General features: G+C 45.1%; 1 protein-coding gene across 3 annotated transcripts in view; it reads left to right on the top strand.

The window, feature by feature from the left end:
* LOC133382390 (G-protein coupled receptor 22-like) overlaps positions 1-19,327 on the top strand; it is a 59,269-nt gene extending 39,942 nt beyond the window's left edge. For 2 of the 3 annotated variants that reach the window (XM_061622091.1, XM_061622090.1), the window contains exon 2: positions 17,319-19,327. In XM_061622091.1, coding sequence (XP_061478075.1) covers positions 17,389-18,675 — 1,287 coding nt within the window. In that variant the 5' untranslated portion in view covers positions 17,319-17,388 and the 3' untranslated portion in view covers positions 18,676-19,327. Of the gene's footprint in view, positions 1-15,436; positions 15,491-17,318 lie in introns of those variants that run through there. The other variant, XM_061622092.1, reaches the window with a different exon arrangement.
* Positions 19,328-22,685: the final 3,358 nt, after the last annotated feature.

Raw genomic sequence — 22,685 nt, 5'->3', positions numbered from 1 at the left:
CTTTTTTGCAGTCCATGGTATGTGCAAAGCTCTCCTCCAACACCACATTTTAAATGAGTTGATTTTTCCCTTATCAGCTTTTTTCACTGTCAAATTTTCACATCCATACATAGAGATCGGAAATACCATGGTCTGAATGATCCTGACTTTGGTGTTCAGTGAAACATCTTTGCATTTGAGGACCATTTCTAGCTCTCTCATAGCTGCCCTCCCCAGTCTTAGCCTTCTTCTAATTTCTTGACTATTGTCTCCATTTTGGTTAATGACTGTGCCAAGGTCTTCTTGACATTTAGCCATAGTCCTGCTTTTGTGCTTTCCTCTTTAACTTTCATCAGTATTCATTTCAAATCATTACTGGTTTCTGCTAGTAATTCATTGGTGATCGCTCATAGCCGAGTAAGATTGTCTTCCAAGATAAGGTCTTTAACTGTGGGTCCATAAGTGACTGTGGAGGCCAATTCTGGATGCACACAGCCTCCCACAGTGGGGACATAGGTTTCCAGATGGAAGATGGTTGCGATGAGGATTTGTTTGACGTGCCTTCCACTTCGCTCGTTTCTCCTGTTCACCCTGTATTCATGCTTCTTCAAAGTCCACAGCACCTTCGATAATAGCCGACCTCCATTTGGGACGTTCATGGGCCAAGACTTCCCAGTTGTTGATGTTCATGTTACATTTTTTTAGATTCGCTTTAAGAACATCTTTAAACCTCTTTTGCTGTCCACCAATGTTCCGTTTTCCATCCTTAAGTTGGGAGTAAAGTAGCTGCTTTGGAAGACAGTGATTAGGCATTCAAACAACATGGCCGGTCCAGCAAAGTTGATGTTGAAGGATCATTGTTTCAACACTGGTAGTCTTTGTTTCTTCCGAAACGCTAATATTAGTCCGTCTGTCTTCCCAAATAATTTGCAGAATTTTCTGGAGCATTGGTGGAATCTTTCAAGATGTTAGGAGTGGCGTTTATAGATGGTCCATGTTTCACAGGCATACAGTAAGGTTGGTAGTACTATGGCTTTGTAAATAAGCATTTTGGTCTCCCTGCGAATATCCCAATCCTCGAACACTACGCTTCATTCAGGAGAAGTGGCACTCACAGAGCTCAGACAATGTTGAATTTCAGCATTGATGTCACCTTTTACAGAGAGATGGCTGCCGAGATAGGGGAAGTGATCAACGTTCTCCAACGTCACACCATTAAGCTGGATTGATGGTGCTACAGAGGGACTAGTTTGCACCTGTTGGTGAAGCACTTTGGTTTTTTTAATATTGAGAGCCCAAGCTTTCCATATGCTTCTGCGAAGACATTTAGGATAGTTTGAAGATCTTTCTCTGAATGTGCGGAGACTACATTATCATCGGCATATTGAAGTTCTATGACAGAGGTTGACATTACCTTACTTTTTGCTTTCAGCCTGCTGAGATTAAAAAGCTTTCCATCTGCTCGATATATGATTTCCACACCAGTAGGAAGTTTCCCCTCAAAAAGGTGTAGAATCATAGCAATGGGTAGCAAATAAGGTAGGAGCATAGATGCATCCCTGTTTTATGCCTGATCCGACTCTGAATGGATCGCTCTGAAAGCCATTGTTGTCCAAAATTGTTGCAGTCATGTTGTCATGAAAGAGTCGCAAAATATTCACAAATTTATCAGGGCATCCAGTTTTCAGAAGGATGGTTCAGAGAGCAATTGGATTCACAGTGTCAAAGGCCTTAGTCAGATCAATAAACGCCATATATAAAGGTTGATTCTGCTCCCGGCATTTTTCTTGAAGCTGTCGTGCAATGAAGATCATGTCCACTGACCCCCTGGAAGGGCAGAAACCATTTTGAGATTCAGGGAGGATGTCTTCTGAGATCAGCAGGAGGCGATTTGCGAAGATCCTTGCAAGGATTTTACCTGTGATAGCAAGAAGAGAGATACCTCGATAGTTCCCGCAATCTGTTCTATTACCCTTCTTACAAAGGGTAATAATTATGGCATCCCTAAAGTCTTCCGGGATCTCCTCCTTCATCCATATTTTTTCGATGAGCTTATGAAGTTGTTCTGTAAGTTCAGGCCCACCTTCTTTAAATACTTCAGCAGGAATCCCATCAGGTCCATTAGCTTTGTTGTTCTTCATTTGATTGATGGCTTTACTGACTTCATCCAAATTAGGGGATACCGCAAGGTTGTCTCTAGTTTGTTGTTGTGGAACTTGCAAGGAGACTTTATCAGCCATGATAGAGTTATGATTAAGGAGGTCATGGTAATGCTGTTTCCAGTCCAGTGCAATACACTCTTTATCCTTAAGAAGTTTGGTACCATCCATTGAACGTAAGGGATTTGTACCATAATTTGTTGGTCCGTAGATGGCCTTTGTGGCATTAAAAAAGCCATGAGCATCTGCAAAGTGCTGGATTTCTTGAGCTTTCTTTATCCACTGGGCGTTCTTAAGTTCTCTAGTTCTTCTTTGGACCTCAGCCTTTGCACTGGCATAGATTTTTTTTTTCTTACCAGTACAGTTAATGTCTTTCTGCCATATCTGGAAGGCTTTCCTTTTCTTGTCAATGATATGTTCAATCTCACTATCATTCTCATCAAACCAATCCTGATGTTTCTTAGTTTGGTATCCAATATTTGTTCACATGCTGCAGTAATGGATGTCTTCAATTTAATCCAGTGTTCCTCGACATTTTCAGGGAGTTCCGTTGGTAGATGTTTCTTGAGAGTTGTTTGAAAGCAAGCTCGCTTAATAGGATCTTGAAGGGCGTGGATGTTCATTTTACGCCTTGGTTTTCTTCCTTGGAGCCTATGTTGAGGAACAATATTAATGGCCATAGTGGATCGAATTAATCGGAGATCTCTCCAGCGGTCATCAGCACACATCATGGCCCTAGTGAAGAGTACATCATGACGATCTCTGGCACAGACAATTACGTAATCCAGGAGATGCCAGTGTTTTGACCGAGGGTGCTTCCATTATGTTTTAAATTTATTTTTCTGATGAAAGAGTGTGTTTGTAATAACAAGATTATGCTCTGCACATTTAGTCAGAAGTTGAATGCCATTCAGGTTGCTATTGCCAACTCCTTCTTTCCCAATGGTTTCTGGCCATAAATCGAAATCAGGCCCAACTCTTGCACTGAAATCACCCAAGAGGATAAATTTATCCTCCTTAGGTATCTCTGATAAGATGGTGTCCAGCTGGTTATAAAAAATTTCCTTGATGTCTTCATCAGCATCTAATGTTGGTGCGTAATCACTTACAATAGTTGCCTGCTGGTTTTTGGCAAGTTTTAACCGGAGAGTTGAGAGTCATTCATTAATGCCAATAGGAACTTCTGACAAGAGCTTCACAAGATGATTTTTAATAGCAAAGCCTACTCCATGTATTTGTCGTTCTTGTTCAAGCAGTCCTTTCCAGAAGAAGGTATAATCTCCTTTTTCTTCCTTAAGTTGTCCTTCTCCTGCTCTTTGAGTTTCTTGGAGTGCTGCTATGTCAATATTAAAACATCTCAACTCCCTCGCGATGATGGCAGTCCTGCGTTCAGGACATTCACTGTCTGTATTGTCCAGCAATGTCCGTATATTCCATACTCCAAAATTCAATTGTCTTTTGCGACCGCTAAGTGGTGACCCCACTGGATGCAGTGATCCAGTCAGGGAGAGAGATGAGGCAGAGTATGTTTAGGGCACCTTTTCTAGCCCCCTCCCCATACGGGGTGAGCAGAGTGGATCCTGAATAGGACTGCTCAGTCGTGGATACAGCTACCGAACAACTCAACTGCCTCGGTCCTTGAGCCAGGATGACTGAGTCTGTATCCACCGCCCATGTGCCAGTCCATGACTTGGGGCTTCCGGATTTCACAGTCCTGCCCCTGTCGCCATTCGCCGATCGCCATGGGACTTTTGGTTTAGTTTGGTTTGCTTGGAAGACGCCTGTGCGTGAATTTGTTTTACGTGGGGAGATCGGAGCACGATGATCAACATACTATCTTGACAGAAAAAAGCTTTGATCCAATGGCATGGATACCACGACGATTGGAAGTCTTTTATCTGCTGCAGCCTTCATCTACCCTCACAGCCACTGTAGCATACACATTGTTATCCTCCTCCTGTTCTGCCGTTGAGGACTTTCTTTGGTTGTTCTTTGTCTGGTTCCTCTCCCTTGACTTTACTGCCAGGGGTGACTCTGCTGGGAGTACATGACTCCTGATGGCATCGTTCACAGAGTTCATTGGAACACGCAAGCCCACTCACCACTACAAGGTGACGATCCAGCGAGGGCATCAGAAAAATCAGATGCTGTGGCACCCCCATTTCTTTTAAAGCATTCCATAGTTTTTTGTGATCTACACAGTCAAAGGCTTTGCTGTAATCTATAAAGCACGGGGTGATTTCCTTCTGAAATTCCAACCACCCCAATACCACAGCCAGGATTTTTTTGGGGGGGGGGGAATAATGTGCTTTAAATGTATGGTGTATATATAGCCCTAGTTTCCTTTTAAATCATATGCATTTGGTGAATACCAGAGACAGGCATTTTCTGCAGTAGCATCAGCACCACTCTTGGGGATTCCCTCCTTGGGGGAATCACACAATATCCCTCTCTTTGTGCCTTTAAACGTGGTTTGAAAATGTTTTCTTGTACTGTACAGTTAGTCTTTAAGCTGTGTTTGCTGGCTTGTTTTTTAAATAAACTTTCTTAAATTTGCTAAGAAGTTGCTTTTATTGTGATTCATACTTACATTGTTTTTATATCTGCCTTTTATCTGCTTTTATATCTGCTCTTTTTTTTAAAAAAAAAAGCATAAATGAGAGCCAGGATGGTGTAACGGTTAAGATTTTGGCCTATGACCTGGGAGACCAGAGTTTGAATCCCCACTCAGCCATGAAGCTCAGTGGGTGAACTTGGGCCTAACCTACTCAGAGGATTGTGGTGAGAGGATAAAATGGGGAGGTGTTGCGCTGCAGCCAACTCAGAAGGGACAGGAAGGGGGGAGGCATGAGTTTCAGGCACCTTCACAGCCAGAAGAAGCCGAGTTAGGGATTGTTGTGTCTGAGCAGGATCGTGCGGGAGGGGGGCAGCCTGCTCTTCAGCCAGTTCCCACGAGTAACGCCCTTTCTGAGGAGCCGAGCGCACCGCCCCCAGTTGATGCAGAGGACTTGGGGGAGGAAGCTTCAGAGTCAGTGCCAGCTCCTCCTTTTCCAAGCAGTTCCCAGGAGGATTCCAGTGTGGCACCGCCCCCTGACCTCGAGCCTGTTACTCGGGAGCAGGTGTCTTCAGATGAGCCGTTGGATGCGCGTCCCCTGTCTCCTCGTTCCCATCGCCGCGAGAAATGGACAGGGCAAAGACAGGAATTACAAAGGAGTCAGAGATTATGTTCAAAAACATTTCCTATATAAGCCTGCCGCTCCCGGTGGGGGGTTGTTGAGTCAACTTCCTTCACACACTGCAGAGCATGTCTAGAGTATAGTTAGGGACTTTAGTGAGTTAGTGTAGGGTTTCCTATGAAGCGCAATGCCTTTGATGTAACCATTACTCTAATAAAACGAGATTTACTTGCACACACACTCCAGCCTCATTCTTTCGGCTCTGAACGGGACAGGAGGAGAGAACCATTTATGCCACCTTGAGGTCCTTGGAAGAAAGATGGGATATAAATGCAATAAATAAATAAATATTTTCCCATTCTTTATTATTCATTATACAAATACATTTTACAAAAGAAAATAATCACATTTCATCATATTTCTGTTTCATTCTCATTTCTGTTTCATCCATGATAATAAATATGCAAAACATGCAGTAACAAAAAAGGAAAAAGAGGAGTTAGTTAAACACATGATGATATAATCTCATATTGTAGATGTTCCAGTAATTAATAAATGGGAGCCAGTGTTCCAGTAATAAATTGTTATATTAGATTATTCTCTTCTCCTTCAAACCAAATTGGTTAATGTGTCCCTCACAGCTATATCTAGACACTTTCCATTCCTGTATAGTAGGCCCATTTGGATGATTCTATTTCCTTACCCATACCATTTTGGCAGCTATGAGAAAGTTACATAATAATGGCTTCAGACGGTTATAGATCCAGATCTATGATTCACTATTAGCCAAAAAACCTTGCAGTTTAAACCGCGGTTTTTTGCCTGTTAGTGGATTTCTCTGCTTTTTAATCTGGGAGGTAAGAAATGGGATCCTGTCCACGTTTGCTGAGAATGGACTGATCATTTGCATGTTTATTGAGTTCAGTGACTTTATTCCCCTGCAGTCATGCTTAGGATAGGTAAAACTGATGGGAGGGGGAGGGACAGAGGGCTGGAGTGGGCAGGGGAGGAGGAAGGGAGAGGAGAGGAGAGGAGAGGAGAGGGGAGAAGGGAGAAGAGAGGGGAAGGAGGGGAAAGTCATGTCTGATCATTTGCATGCTTATTGAGTTCAATGGGATTTACTCCTATGCAGTCATGGTTAGGATAGGTAAAACTGACCATGGAGGAGGAGGAGGGGGAGAGGGAAGGAGAAGGAGCAGATTGGAGGGAGGTAAAGGAAGGGGGAAGGCAGGTTTGATCATTTGCATACGTATAGAGTTCAATGGTATTTACTACTGTGCAATCATGCTTAAGATAGATAAAACTGACCATGGGGAAGAGGAAAGGCAGGAGGAGGGGGAAGGCAAAAGAGGGGATTGGAAGGGGATGGGGATGGGGAGGGAGGAGCAAAGGAAGAGGGAGGGAAGGGGAGAAGGAGGGTATAGGAGGGAGGGTAGGTTTGATCATTTGCATACATTTTGAGTTCAGTGGGATTTATTTCTGTGCAATCATGTTTGAAAACGGTATTCAGAGGTGGTTTTACCATTGCCTTCCTCTGAGGCTGGGAGGCAGTGACTGGCCCAAGGTCACCCAGTGAGCTTCATGGCTGTGTGGGGATTTGAACCCTGGTCTCCCAGGTCATAGTCCAACACTGACCCGGGGGAGGGGCAGAGAGGGGAGGAGAGGAGATTGGGTGGGTGGGCACTGCGCAGAGGGGAAGCCCCTTTCCTTTCCAAAAGGAAAATGTGAACAGTATCATTGCTTTTCAGCAGTTCCCCCACCTTTTTATTCTACAGCAGGCACATGTAGCCTCCCACCCAAATTTAAACCAAAGCTGTCCCTGGCCACATCTACACCAGGCCATTATTTCACTTTGGACAGTCATGGATTCTCTCAAAGAATCCTGGGAAGTGTAGTTAGTGAAGGGTGCTGAGAGTTGCTAGGAGATGCCCTGTTCCCCCTCACAGACCTTCAATCAGAGTGGCTGACTGTTAAACTACTCTGGCCACTGGAGCCCTATCAGTGGAATAAGAGTCTCCTCTCAGCACCCTTCACAAACTACACTTATGGGGGAAGCCATGACTGTCTCAAGTGAAATCAAAGTCTGGCTTGGGTGTGGCCCCCTGATTAGGCAAGCCTAGCAGCTGCGAGTCTAGCTTTTAGAACACTGACAGTTCACTTTAGAACACTAATTAAAAATCAGCCAGGCATTTTTTTAACTTGTAAACTACAGAAGATGAAGGTCAGAGTATGGGGCAAGGTCAGTAACAGGATTACTCTGTGAACATGGCTGATTTTTAATGAATTTCAACAGATTATGAGAACTCAGAGAAAAGAGTCCAAAAGGGCTCTGGGTTTTTTTCCTCTCTTTTTAGACTTTGAACTCTCTATTCTCTCTAACTGTTTTGTGTATTGCCATGAAAATTTAGAGGGTTGTTAAACAAGCATTTCTGAGTTCAGGACTATAAGTTTTGTAAGGTTTTGTTTTGAAAGGTTATGGGAAGCAGCAGAATGGTATTGGGGGGTATTTTCAATTTAACATTGCGGAATGTGAAAAATCCATGCTGGCTATAGTATACAGCCACTCTTGTGGCTGTATAATATTTAACAGGGCTAATAATGGCCTTGTTATCCTTCCACATAGTTCAGATGCAATGAAAAATCTGGGTCCAGAATGCTTTCACAAAAGTGCCATTCCACCACATATGTAACAAGTGGGCATTCAGTTCTTTACATTTCCAATATTCATGGTAATTAACTGAATAAAGTCTGGCTGGTGTTAAATGGCATATCAGTGATACTTTATATTGCGCTTCTCTAACAGACAGAGATGTTTTTTCAGTACTCACCCAGCCTCTATTCCAAAGGTGTTAGGATATTTCCTCACCTGTTTCTCTTTTCCCAACAATCTTTGGCTCTTAAATTGGCTGGTTTCATCTCTAAGTTATAATTAATAGATAAGAGCTCTTTAGGTTTTTGATGACGATGATGATGATAAAGCAGGGGTGGGGAAGATTTTTTTCAGACCAAGGGTCTCATTCCCTCATGGGCAACTACCAGTGGTAGACAAGGCCAAAGGCCAAAAGTGGGTAGGACCACAAGCAGTGAATGCAACTCTTCCCTTTGTACAGAAAGTCACACAAAAGTGCAAGATTTCTACACACCCACACATTTCTCCATCCCCCATTAAGGCAAGCAAGAGGCATTATCATACTCAAATTGACACATTCTAGTCAGGCAAAAGCACTCAGGTACAGTAGGGCCCCGCTCATAGGGCAGGTTCCATTCCAGACTGCTGCCGTAACGCAAAATCTGCCGTAAAGCAGAACGCATTGACTAACATTGTCTAAAATGGTGCCCAGCGCCTGAAAAACATCGTAAAAGTGGAACAAGCGCCGTAGGAGTGGGGCCTTTCTGCAACTGACAACCACTGTATCGGTGGAACGCTGCAAAGCGGAGCACCGCAAAGCGGGGCCCTATTGTATAATGTATAGTAAGGACAGTAAGGACTGTGGCCTGGGGAAGGGTCCCAAGAGCCACAACGAGAAGCTTGGAGAGGCACGTTTGGCCCCAGGGCCTGAGGCTTCCCCCCACCCCAAAATAAAGTAATAATAAGTAAGGGGCCCTTTTCTGCACAGTGTGGATGTATCCTAAGCCCCTAGTGTGATGGGACACAGCTCTTACCTGTTGAATTAGAGAGAGGGACACATTAGAAACTTCGCGAAATCAATTAGATTTTATGAGCATATTCCAAGATGTTAAAACGAAGGTGTGTTTTCACAGTGTTTAAGCTATCTCCATCCTACTTAGAATGTTGTGTCCATCTTTACCCTCAACCCCCCAACCCCAAGCTGGAATAAGCTCACCAGTGTTCACTCAGGTACCTCAGCTTAAAGGAAGGCTGCCACAAGTTCTCCAACCATCCATTCACACACAGCATGTATAAAACTCAGATTGGCAGATATGTCTGGGAACCACAACTTGTGAGTAGACTGGAATTCAGGACCGAAATACATGTTACATATTACACATATCGGCATTAGCTTGAAAGTCCTTTCTCAACCACAAAGCACCCTTGTAAAGGGGCACTTTGTAGCAGGGGAGGGGAGTGCTTAACCTATTTATCTCTGAATCCATCCAACCAACCACCTTCTTTCTCCCGTAATGAGGTTCCAGACCTGTTCTTCTGAGGTAAACCCAGGTCTTGAACACTTTTGGAAGTAAAACTGTTGGATGGGAGTTTGAAAAGGGAAATCATGAGCCAGGAAAGATCCCCTGCAAAGCACTCCCTCTCTAGGGCACTTTTCCATGGAAAATGGGCCATCAAGGTATGTTACTGATAGCAGCAGTTTGGCCCTACCATGAGGCTATTAACTCCACTTTCACCTTAACATTAAGGATCCACTCCATACTCACAGTCCTCCCTCCTTTAAAAGGCCTCTTCTTGCTTACGACCTGTAGGGCACCAGTATTACAGAATGTGGAAGCTTCGGTATAGTTCATATTAGGAAGCTGATGGTGTAGCCATGCCAGGATATAACACACAAGGCATCTTATTGGAGCTGTTTGTGAGGATAGGCCAGTAGGCCATTGATATACAAGCTGGAACACGGGTGTCAGTTGCATCAGCCTCATTTTTATACTGCTTATAAGCACATTTTAATGTGCAAAGCTGTGCAATATTTGTCCCTTCTATTGTTTTATTTGTTTAGATTATTTATATTGCACCCTTTGTATAAGCCACAGAGTGGTTTACATAAAATAAGACAGTTATAAACACATAAGAAACATAAAACGTTTCTCAATGTAGATTACTGATGAACAGAAGACCTTTGAATCAAGACATAATGGTTTCAGTAAGTGTAAGAAAAGAGTGACCACCTAATAAGCAAGAATTTGAATCCAGCACATAAGAATAGCCCTGCTGGATCAGACCAAAAGTCCAGCCAGATGTTCCCTGGAAGCCTTGCTGTTGCCCTCCTCTTCCACCACCACCATCATCCTGGTAACAGTTATTCACTGGCACACTACCTCTGAATATGGAGGCTTCATGTTGCCACCCTAGCTGATAGACATGGATAGGCCTAACATCAGTTAGCATGTCTAATCTCTTTTTAAAGCCATCTAAATCTAACCACATCTTGTGGAGTGAATTCCGTAAATTATTTATGTGCTTTGTGAAGAAGTTCTCCATTTTGCCTGTCCTTAATCCCCTGTCTATCAATTTCATTTTATAAACCTACCATTGTAATGAAAGAGGGACAAATCTCCCCAGCATTCAGTCCAAGTTTATAAACTGGGCAACGCTTGTATTTATCCTTTTTACTACAATACACGTTAGGTACCTTACAGATGCAGTTGGTGACTTTTTTTTACAGATAAAAAAGTGTTTTACTGTCATGAATTAAAATGTGATTGACAGATTCCAGATTAGATTTTGAGGAGGGGGAGCTGCTGCACAGTTTTCTAATGTTTCCAGTTTTCCCTGAGGTGAAATCATCTTTGTTCTTGGATAATCAGCCTGCTCCAGCCGAAATTCAACCAGGGAAACTGCACTTCAACTCAGACATGGGATCACAGAGTTATTGTTGTTTATTCATTCTTTATTTACAAGATTTCAAGACTTTCGTTCATCACACAAAGTCTTCACCGGTTGGTTCGCTACATATTATAAAACTATTTTACAAAATAAAATTCCAGTATATATTAATTACTAGGGGCTACTGACCCTGCCCAGCCCCAGCCCCCAAACCAATCATCCCCTGTCCCTTAGAGCTCATCCAAACCAACCACCACTCATTGCCTTAGAGCTCACCAAAAGCCTTTTATGATCCTCCCCCGCACTTCTTTTTCTTTGCCCCCTCCCATTGATGTTGGGGTTGCAAGGGAGAAGGGCAGGAACAATCACAAAAGGCTTAGACCTTGTGGTATCACTGCCTGGCTGATTAGGATGAAGAGTCCCTCTGGTAAGAGGAGCAGTGTGGGAGGGAAGAAGGAGGCCAGAAGCGGTGGCCGGCCAGCCTGCGGATTGGCAGCAGGTGCAGTAGCAAATTACCAGGCCGGCTGACCACCACTTCTGGCCACATTCTTCCTGCACTGCTCCTGCTGCGGGACCATTTCTTCATCCTAATCAGCCAGGAGGCAGCAGAAGTAGCAGATCCCCAAAATGACTGGGGAGGAGCAAGGTGGCCAGTAGAGGCACTGGCCAGCCTGAAGATGATCCTGGGGGCAGGGGCTGGCAGGCTGAGAAGCCAGTAGAGCTGAATAGCTGCTGATGCTTGTTTTGGCTACCCGTCCACAGCTTCTTGTCATGCTGTAGTTAACAGCACCACCTGTCAGTGGCCAAGAAATCTGCAGCATGATGACATCCTTAGATTTTTATGTATATAGATATACTTTTGCATGCATAGATCTACTTAGTTTGCATCCCCACATTTCTGCATTTCAAAAGGTGCAAGGTGGGTTACATTAACACTAGATAAAAGAACACAAAAACCTTTTTAAAAAACAATATTCCATAATCCACCCTGGAATAGAAATTATGAGGAGCAGCATATAGTATCATAAATACAATACAAACAATAAAATCACAACATTTAAAATAATCTCATCCAACTCCATAAGCCTTTTGATATCAAAATATTATGTCCAGTTTCTTTTAGCGGTGTCTGATTGAGGCAAAGATATCAAAAAAGGAAAAGCCTGTTCTTATATACAATATATTCTTATATACAAGCATCTCCAGCCTGTTAGGACTAATGGAGAAACCTATGTATATATTTATTATATTCATGCATTTATCAGTTAATCCTACCTTTTTGTCCAAAACATATACAGAGGCTCACAAGTCATTAAAATCCATAGTGCAGTTTAATGTAATAAACAAGAACAAGTAATGCAGCAACAAACAGAACTAAGACTAGAACCAATAAGCAGCAGAGAAGTTGGAGTAAACAATCCAACAGATATCAGCAAAAAACAACAACAAAGGACCCCAGAAGTTTAAATGCTAAAAAAGAAGGAGCAGAACAGCTTCCTCTCTCCCCAAGCCTATAGAGCAGGGGTGGGAGCTTTTTTGGTTCCACAGGCCAAATCCTTATCAGGGAAATTTGACCAAATTTGACAGGTGGGTGGTACCCTCCCATCTGTCAATCACATGATATCATTATGATATCTAATGATTTACAGATGGGTGGGCTGCACACCTGTCAAAATGCCTTGTGCTTCATTTTTAAGTCTCCGAGTATATTAAGTCTTTGAGGGACTTAAAAGGAAAGGGGGGGAGACTTACAAAAGCCTTTTCCGAGTCTCCCTGCACTTTCATTTTAAGTCTGAGATTGGCAATTTAAAGGGGGAGGGGGAAGAGCCTTACAAAAGCCTCTTCCAAGTTGGAGGCTTAAAAGGAAAGCAAGGGAGGCTTGGAAGAGCCTTTGGCAAGCCCCCCCCCTCTTTCAGTTCCCTATCTTGGGGGACTTACTGTAAAAGGAAAGTGACAGGAACTTGGAAAAGGCTTTAAGACAACCCATGCTCTTTCCTTGTAGCAAACAGGAGCTCTGAAGCTGTCTACACCTCTTCTGAAGTAGCTCACACATGAACTGCTTCAAACAGCACTTTTGTATAGGACTAATCCCTGCTCAGCTGATGAGTGAGGATTAAATCCTGCTGCCTTGGCTGTGTGATCTTGTTCCCTGCTGGGAGCTGGATTGTACAGTCACTGCAGGATTAAACCCTGTCCTTCTGCCCATAAACTGATGTCACTTGTGGGCAGGTGAATGTGGTTTGGGGAAAATGGCCTTGGGGGCCAAATGGGACTACCTAAAGGACCAACCAGAAGCCAAAGTTCTCCTCCACTATAGAGTCCAAGGAGGCTAAGGCCTCACACGCAAGATTTCCAAATGATGGTAGGATAAGTCAAGCATACAAAGTCAACAACAAACCAGGGTCAGGTATGAGTAATCCACCTGAGTCCAAAACATAATCCAGGGGCAGCTTCAGAAGCTAACAGACCAGGAATCAGGGCTAAATTAATCTCCCAGATGTATTGAGATCTTGAGAGAATAGTTCCTTTAAACTGGGTTATTGAAATTCCAATGTGCCTTCAGCAAGCAGCAAGCAGTGGAAATAGGCATGCTCATATTATTTGGGCTACCAGAAATAGAATGGCTAGATTGTGCTCAGACAAGGAGCAAATGGTAGTAGGATTGTGGTGACAGGAACCACCCACCAAAGCATCACTGCACATATGACAAATTGCTCTGCAAAAACAATGTTCTAACGAGCTGTGTATGATCTAGGTGGGTAGATGTAGGTGTGCATTGTTTTTCCTTAACAGATATAAGCGGTAAGAGAAATCTGGATTAAATGTAAAAAAAAAAGTACAGGATGGCATTTTGATGATGACAACATCATGTGGACAGTGTGAAAAACTTGCATTCATGAGTAGCACCATTTCCACAAAAAAACTCCATCTGGAAGCATCCAATGATAAGGGGCTGGACCTTTATGTTGGTAGTAACATTACTGCAAGGCTCCCTCCTTAGAGACACTGCCTAGCTCAGCCTTTAGGGACCCTTCAAGGAGAAGAACAGAGAACTATCATACAAGCCAGTTATGAGGCTGAATGAGCAAAGTATTTATTTATATTAACAGCTTACAATGTTTGCCTTTCCTTTACAAACATTAAACATTCAATATTTGCAACATTGATCATAAAAAGAAATAAAACCAAAACCAAAAAAAGGATGCAGCCCTGTGTATCTATCCACGCTATCAAATGCCTTTCTAAATTTAGAACTATTACAGTGTTTTCAAAAGGCCTGTCTACCACAGAGGGAAAGATTTCCATAACCAGGAGACCAAAGCAGAGAAAGCCAAGCAACGGGCTATAGCTAAGGGTGGCATGCATGATCCTTTATCCTCACAACAACCCCATGAAATAGGTTAGGCTGAGAGGGTGACCGGCCCAAGGTCACTAGGAGTTTCATGGAAGAGCATCAATTTGAACTATAATTGTCCCACTATCAGGCCAGCACTCTTAACTATTGCAGCATACTGGGAACGTGCAGTGCTAATTTAGAGAGACCGAAGAGGCAGCTGAGTGCAAGGTCATTAGGAAGAAGGAGGGGGAATATTTAGGAGAGAAAGAAGTGGGTGCTGTGGCCCACCATAGAAAGGGAAGGATCAGAGAAGGCCTATTCATCATGACATCCATATACCCAGGACTACAGCTGCATAGCCCTGATTCTGTGGCTGCTAATCTTTTCATTATATGGCATGCATGCCTCCCAGAAACTGAACCAAAATTCTTTCCACAGTCATAAGAACATAAGAAGAGCCCTGTTGGATCAGGCCCATCTAGCCCAGCATCCTGTTCTCACAGTGGCCAAACAGATGCCCATGGGAAGCCCACAAGTAGGACCTGAACGCAACTCTCCCCACTTGTGATTCCCCAGCAACTGGTATTCAGAGATGCATTGCTTCTGACAGTGGAGGCAGAACAAAGCTGACATGACGGGTAGCCACTGATAGCCTTATCCTCCATGAATTTGTCTAAAACCTTTTAAAGCCATCCAGGTTGGTGGCCATCACTGCCTCTTGTGGGAGCAAATTCAACAGATTAACTATGTGCTGTATGAAGCTTCAGGATAGGAACTGCCTGTCCCAGATCTTCCAACATTCAGCTTCTTTGGATAGCCCAATAAGGGGATGATGATGATGATGACGATGATGATTATGATTATTTTTGTCCCTCTGTTCCTCCCAGTAGGAGCCCTTTAAAAACAGACTTTAAAATATTTAAAAACATCTTTAAAAACATCTTTTTTTAAAAAGCTTTAAAAACATCTTAAAAAGCAATTCCAACACAGATGCAGACTGGGATAAAGTCTCTACTTAAAAGGCTTGTTGAAAGAGGAAAGTCTTCAGTAGGCGCCAAAAAGATAAGTGAGATGGCCCCTGTCTAATATTTAAGGGGAGGAAATTCCAAAGGGCAGGTGCCACTACAGTAAAGGTCCACTTCCTGTGTTGTGTTGCATGGACCTCCTGATAAGATAGTATCTGCAAGAGGCCCTCACCTGCAGAGCGAGGTGATCGACTGGATATATAAGGGGTAAGAGAAGCTTTTAGGTATGGCATTGTTAGCCCAATTGGAGAACTTTAATGGCACATTTTGTATTTTCATGTATAGATCTTTTCCTGGTGAGTGGTCTTGGATCCAGTTTCCAAAATATATTCATCTTCAGTTGTTGTTTCTTTAAGTTGGAAGTGTTTAACCCTTGTCTTCTTTTCTCAGTTGCTGAATTTTAATTGGGATTATTTGGCTCTAGTCCTTTCTAAATTGTCGGAAGGAGCTGGTGTTGGTTGGCATCTCCCTCAGTTTGTGCTAATTTTTGCCTTGTGTTGTGCTTTTCCTTTTCCTCCTCCTTCTGGATCAGCACTGATCGATAGTCACACAGTATGTTATAAAACGTGCATCAATTTGTATCCAAGTTTTGTGTGAGTATTTCATACTGGAGGAGGATCATCTGGTTTTTCTTTTCTGAGTAACATGGTAGATTTTATCCAACAGTTTCTCTTTTTTCCTCCTCTTTTCTGAGGGATGAGCTACACGATAACTGCAAATGTATGTATTTTAACCATCTAGGGAAAAGCAGCTTCAGGAGGAGGCCATTTTCAGCAGAGAAGCGGCAGGCAGAGAGTGCTTAACTCTTTCCCCAGCCCTACTTTTCTGATATAGCTCTATTCCCTTGAGCAGCTTCCCTCATTCATAAGGTATTATAGACCTATGTCTACAAAGGCAGACATGTCTAGCCTCCAGACTAAAGAGTTATAGTGGAAAAGCAGCAGGTGGGAGAAGGCACATCCTTCCTCCTCCACCGAAAATGGCCCTTTCTTTTTCCCCTAGAAGAAACAGCAGTTGGGATTTAAATGCCCGTGTATGCAAGTAATGTCGTTTGGCCCTGAGACAGGTTAATTGTTGAGCTCTTGAGAAAGCTGGGATTGATGTTTTCTCCACCAGCATTAATGCTTTCCTGATTTAAGAGAGCCTGGATGGGAGGGGACTTGGCTGTGTGCCCATGCTGTGTTTGATAACTGCTGGGGATGTTCTGCTGTAACCAAAAATCTTTGCTGTCATGGTCACTGAAGACATGTTAGAATATGCACAGGTCGTGTTTTTGAAAACTTCAGCTGCTTGGGTGGGGTGGGAGTGTACATATGGGTTCTGCATGTGACTCTGGCCCTCCAGTCCTGGCCTTCAGTCATGCATGCCTTATCAGAGCACTCAACTGCTCCTTCCTTGGATAGTGATCTCATATGATCTTGATTGACAGGGAAATCTCATCATAAGAGGGAGAACTGCCTGTGATTACTTGTTCTTGTAAATGCATTTCTCCATGGTAAAGGAAAGAGACAACCTAAGAAAAGGCTTAATAACATCAGTGTAAGGAATGCACAGATTGCATCTCTTGCTGGCTGCATTGTGGTAGTGCTGAGATTTTTTTCCCATCATGGTAAGATGTCCATTGTTCTTGTTTAAAAATGCTGCCTTTCTGCATGTTGGGTTTAAGCTAGTGTCCCTGTTTTCTTTTGTTTTTTTAATCTCCCATTGCCTAGGGCAGCCTCCCCCAGTCTGGCACCCTCCTTATGTTGTTGGACTACAACTCCCATCAGCCTCAGCCCACTAGGTTGGGGAAGACTGGCCAAGGTGGTGGACAGGATGTCGATGGCAAGCTTATGAAATGATAAAGATATCAGGCTATGGTCTGAAGGCACATAAGGCCAGCTCCCTCCTGAAGCTAAGCACGGTCAGGCCTGGTCGGTGCCTGGATGGGAGACTGCGTGGGAACCATATGTAAGCCGCCTTGGGTTTCAGGCATGGAAAGAAAGGCAGGGTATAAATGAAATAAATAAATAAAGATAGCCCAGGGTTCTGGTTAGACCCAAGTGTAAACTCTGTCCCAGGCTGCTGTTAATGCAAAAGTGAATGTTGCTGCCATGGTACTTGATGGTATCTCTTTCCCCACAGGTGAGGAAGCTGCCTGTAACCTCCCAGCCCATTCCATGGACTATGCCCACACCTCCATGCCCTCTCAGCCATGGAGAATCCCATGTTCGACACCATCCTGGAGACAACAGACGGGGTGACCCCTGACCCCAGCTGGACACTGCCCTACCCGCTGGGCTTCCAGGTCTCACTGACAGGCTTCCTTATGTTGGAAATTGTGCTGGGCATGAGCAGCAACCTGACTGTATTGGTGATGTATTGCCTTCAGGCTGGCCTGGTTGACTCAGTCAGTAACATGGTGACCATGAACTTGCACGTGCTGGATGTGCTCATCTGCGTGGTGTGTGCACCTCTTACCATGGTGGTGGTCCTGGTGCCACCTGATCGTGCTGCCACCCTCCTCTGCTGCTTCCATGAGGCCTGTATCACTTTCAGCAGCGTGGCAACTGCCACTAACGTGCTGGTGATCAGTCTGGACCGCTATGACATCTCTGTACGGCCGGCGCAGCGTGTGCTGACTCCAGGCCGCGCCATCCTACTCCTGGCTGGTGTCTGGGTGCTGTCTCTGGCTGTCTTCTTTGTACCCTTTCTTGAGGGAGAGTTAGGCCATGCCAACACGTGGCAAAACCGCACAGTACTCTGTGTCGGCCCAGAGGAATTCCATGCTGAGCTCGGCACCTCCTATCACCTAGCGATCCAGATCCCCACTTTCTTTGCTGCCGTGGCTGTCATGCTTGTAACCTATGCCAAGATCCTGCAGGCTCTCAACATCAGCATTGGCAGTACCTTCAAACGCAGCCAGCGCCGCAAGACCAAAAAGAGAAAGCGGCGGAAATCAGCAGAGCGAAGTGGCAGCATGGCCAGTGGAGAAGCAAAGCGCCTGTCTCAGCCAGTGCCAGCACTCCCTACGCCAGCACCCATGGGGGTCCAAGCCTCAGTCTCTGTCATCATTGCACTGCGGCGCGCAGTGAAGCGTCACCGTGACCGGAGGGAGCGCCAGCGGCGCGTTTTCCGCATGTCTCTGCTCATCATCTCCACCTTCCTGTTGTGCTGGGCACCCCTGTCTGTTGCCAACCTGCTCATCCTGTGCCGGGGGCCCAGCCCATTGCTAGGCAAGCTACGTGTCTGCTTCCTGGCCATGGCCTATGGCACCACCATCTTCCACCCTCTCCTCTATGCCTTCACCCGCCAGAAGCTGCGGAACGTGCTCCGCAGCAAGCTGAAGAAGCGGGTGGTGTCAGCGCTGCAGGTGGACCCAGCACCCGGTGGCACCATCATCCACAACTCCTGGGTGGAGCCACCACACAAAAGCTGCAAAGGCCGGCTACGGGGCAGTGACGGGGCTGAGCACTGCCTGACGGAGGCTACTAAGGAGTGAGGTGTTGGTGCTGAGCCCTCAAAATGGCTGTCAGCAGAATTTGGGCGGGTGTACTAATGTACCGCCTCACCCAAGCTGGTGAACAGTGAGTGCCAAACGCTGAAACCACTGAAGAGCGAGGGGAGGGAGGTGCAGAGCCCTCATCAAGGCTACCAGGAACTACCAAACCAGTGCAGACCCCCCATTTGAAGCCACTAGGAGAGAAGTGGGGGTCAGCAGATGTCTCTCCAAGCAGTGAGGGTCAGCCATCAATGCCTCACTGAAACCCCAAGGGGTTTCTGCGTAGAGTGCGATACTGATCTCTCACGAAGGCCCCTGCCCAGAGTGTAAGGCCCTCCTCTAGCCAATGCTGAAACCAGCTGACTGAGGTGGAAGGTGAAGGCAGAGGCTTTCCCACCCATGACATTGGCCTATTCACCATGCTAATACCCAATAGGATTACTACCATTTGATGTTTATACAGACATCCACTCAGATAAGTTCCCCTTCATATAGAGCCACTGAGCCTATACAGCAGTAAGTGAGTAAGCTTCCCCAGGGGCCTGGTCAGCTCACACACCTTTCTCTTTTATTGCTGGCTAAGACGAGGATGGCTAGAACAAGTTCTCTTGTCTATTGACAGAAGAGGTGGAGGTCTGGAGAAAATGCAGGTTTTGGAAAGGGGTGGGATTTGCACGAGTCTCTTACAGGTCTCTGTCCCACTATCTTGCTGTGCTTTTATCTGCAGAATGCTTCAGATTAGGCAAACTGTACACTGTTCAGTTCCAGTGTGTCAGGCCTCTGCCATCTTCAGAACCTGCTAATGCTTTTTTTTTTTTTAAGTGCAGGTATAGATCTCCTAGTCACCTCTTCCAAGGGCGGGAGTATGCTAAACACACCCTATTACTTTCTGCAAAGGTTTATGGTAGGCTCTGTACCCACACCCACTCCCATATTGGGACCAGTTTCCTAACATCCTGCTTTTAAAAAAAGGCCTTGATTCTGCAGACTCTGATTTTTCCACCTCTCCCATCACTGCTACCTATTGACTCCCAGCGTCAGATGCTAGGTTTAGCTGTTCTGCTGATTTAGAGGCTCACTATAGTACCAAAGGTCAACAGCTGTTAGGGAAAAAAGGGAGAGAAAAAATGGACCACCCCAAGGAGAGCGTCACCAGAGGAACAGGGTCTGTTGCTGTAGCCGTGTCCCAAGCAGCCCCGTATGCCTGGTCCAAAGACAGATGGAACATGGAAAGCCGCCTTATACCGAGTCAGACTGTTGGGGTCCATCTAGCTCAGTATCATCTCACTGACTGTCAGTGGCTCTCTAGAGTTTTAGGCAGGGGACATTCCCAGTTCTGCCTGGACAGGGGTGCTGGGAATTGAATGGGGGACCTTCTGCATGCAACACAGATGCTCTGCCACTGAGCTGTGGCCTTTTCCTACTCATCCTGGCTATGCCCTCCTTGCAGCCAGTGTCCCCTAAGCAACATGGTCTGGAAAGAGGACATAGATGCTCACCAACATCAGAACTGGATGCAGCCCTTTCACACTGTACCGCTGGGGAACAAGAGCTGAAAGGAAGGTGCCAAGATTTGGGACTGGCCTTTATGAGATTGGCGGCTTCATAGTGAAAGGGCTCTTCAAGGGTACTTCTTGTGTGTTCAGCTTGTTTCCTGAGGGAGCTGGAGCATGACCAGTAGGGTGGGAGGGCCTGAACCAAGTCCAGAGCTTCACAAAACCACTTAGTGGAGGTTCCCACAGATGGTACCAATGATTTGCGTGGCTCCCAAGAATGGTTTGATTAATCTTCACAGCCTTTCCCAACCTTTGGGTCTCCAGATGTTGCTGGACTACAGTTCCCATCATTCCTGACTATTGGCCATGCTGGCTGGGGCTGATGGGAGTTGGGAGATGGGGGTTGGGAAAGGCTGCTCTGGAAGCTAGTTCAGAGGGAACGTACAAGTTGCATTTCATTCTCCCCAAGGTTTCCACAAATATCCAGGTGATTCAGGCTGCAATCCTGTGCACACTTACCTGGGTGCAAATCCCATTGAACTCAGTGGGACTTACTTCTGGCAGAGGCACTTGCAAAAGTCCCAGCACTGCCAGGGAGCACAAAATACGTGCACAGCCACATATCCACCCATGCCAACCACAAGAAATAATTCCCTTGCTGCTGTTGTGCTGAAGGTAGCAGACGGGAAGAATAAAAGCACTCAACCTACTAGCTACAGCTCTTCTTTGCTGCTTCCTGATGACCTGGAAATGCTTGAAGAGAATATGGTCTGGTGCTTACGTGATCAGTCGTCTCCCACACTATCCCTTAGAATAGACCCCAGAATCCTCTGGCTGTTCAGCAGCTGCTAGTGGTAAGAGCAGAAAAAATCTCTCTCAGAGGCATATGTGTGTGTGTTGGGCCCCCGAATGTTGAGTAGTTCAGGAAGATGGTGAGAGTCTCTGGAAGAACTTCCCTAGTGGGTCAGTGGTAGCTCATTATAGCCCCCTCCAAGCTTCTTTAAAACCTGATGTATCGGGCATGGTCAACGCTGTGCTCTCCAGATGTTTTCAGATTGCAGCTCTCATCATCCCTGAGTATTTGTTATGCTGGCTGGTGCTGATGAGAGTTGCAGTCCAATAACATCTGGAGGGCACCTCATTGGCTACCCTTGCTCTACATAGACATACTGCAATATAGGTACCTAGGAAACTGCCTTACACCAAGCCAGACAATTGGTCCATTGCAGCTCATTGTCGCCACTGGTCACAGCAGCTCCCCAGGGTTTCAGACTGGAGTCTTTCCTAGCCCTGCCTAGAGACTGAACCTGGAGTCTTCTGCATGCCAAGCGTATGCTCCAACACTGAGCCACACCCTTCCTCAGTTTGCCCAGAGCCATACAGATATTCACACAAACTGGCCTTGTTGTCCATCCACCCCTCACAAATTGCATCCCTTATCCACACCAAGCAGCATCACAGGTATCAACAAAATAACGTCTTCCTCATTTATCCCATGTGACAAAAAGGGAAAAAACTGTCTGAAACAAAATGATGGTGCCCAGGTTATAAAAGTGCCTGGATTCTTATTGCCAGGTGTTTGAAGGATTTCACACAGCTCTGTCCTCTCTGTGTATTTGTGTAGTCTAGCCATAGCTGTCATATGCTGGAAGCTGTAACGTGGCCACAGTTGAAGGTAATAAAGAGCTGGTGAGTTAAGCGTGAAATGTGTTGGAAATACTGGGATTCCCAGAAGGGAAAACCAGTTGGTATCACATGAACAACCTGCTGTCTCTTTAGATAAAGTTGGAAGTCACAGATATATCCTGGCAGGACACGATCATTTGGGTGATAATAGGTTGCTGTAATATTTTCCCAGAGGCAGTCACACTGGAAGATAGCAGCAGAAACAATTATCAAACACCCCCACATCCATATTTCCCCATTATGTCTCACTGATCTATCAAAGCCTCTCTGAGTACAGCTCTCTTGGCTATGCTGCCCACCAAGGATGCATATAAGTAGCCAATTCATGGTGGCTGCCCCACCCACACACCACAGAAGAACTTTGCCTTGAAGATAGTAAACCTCTGAGTCTAACCCTCTTTCAGAAGCTGATTTATTTGTACTGGGTAAAGATTTAGCTTGATGTGTTATCATTTTGTAGATTTCTCTCTCTGACCTTCATTGAAAATACTGTTATCTGCCTCAAGCTCTCCTAATAAAACTGTCTAAAATAGGGATGAAAAAATGGAAATGGACTGCCTTCAAGTCGATCCCAATTTATGGCGACTCTATGAAGAGGGTTTTTATGGTAAACGGTATTCAGAGGTGGTTTACCATTGCCTTCCTCTGAGGCTGAGAGGCAGTGACTGGCCCAAGGTCACCCAGTGAGCTTGATGGCTGTGTGGGGATTTGAATCCTGGTCTCCCAGGTCGTAGTCCAACACCTTAACCACTACACCACACTGTCTCTCAAGCAAAAAACTAAGGATAGGCAACATTTTTCTGTTAAGGGCCACATCTCCTCAGGGGT

This window comes from Rhineura floridana, chromosome 3 (assembly GCF_030035675.1).
Source record: "Rhineura floridana isolate rRhiFlo1 chromosome 3, rRhiFlo1.hap2, whole genome shotgun sequence".
NCBI lineage: Eukaryota > Metazoa > Chordata > Lepidosauria > Squamata > Rhineuridae > Rhineura > Rhineura floridana.
The sequence above is the reverse complement of the archived record's forward strand: the minus strand, read 5'-3'. Positions and strand labels throughout refer to the sequence as shown.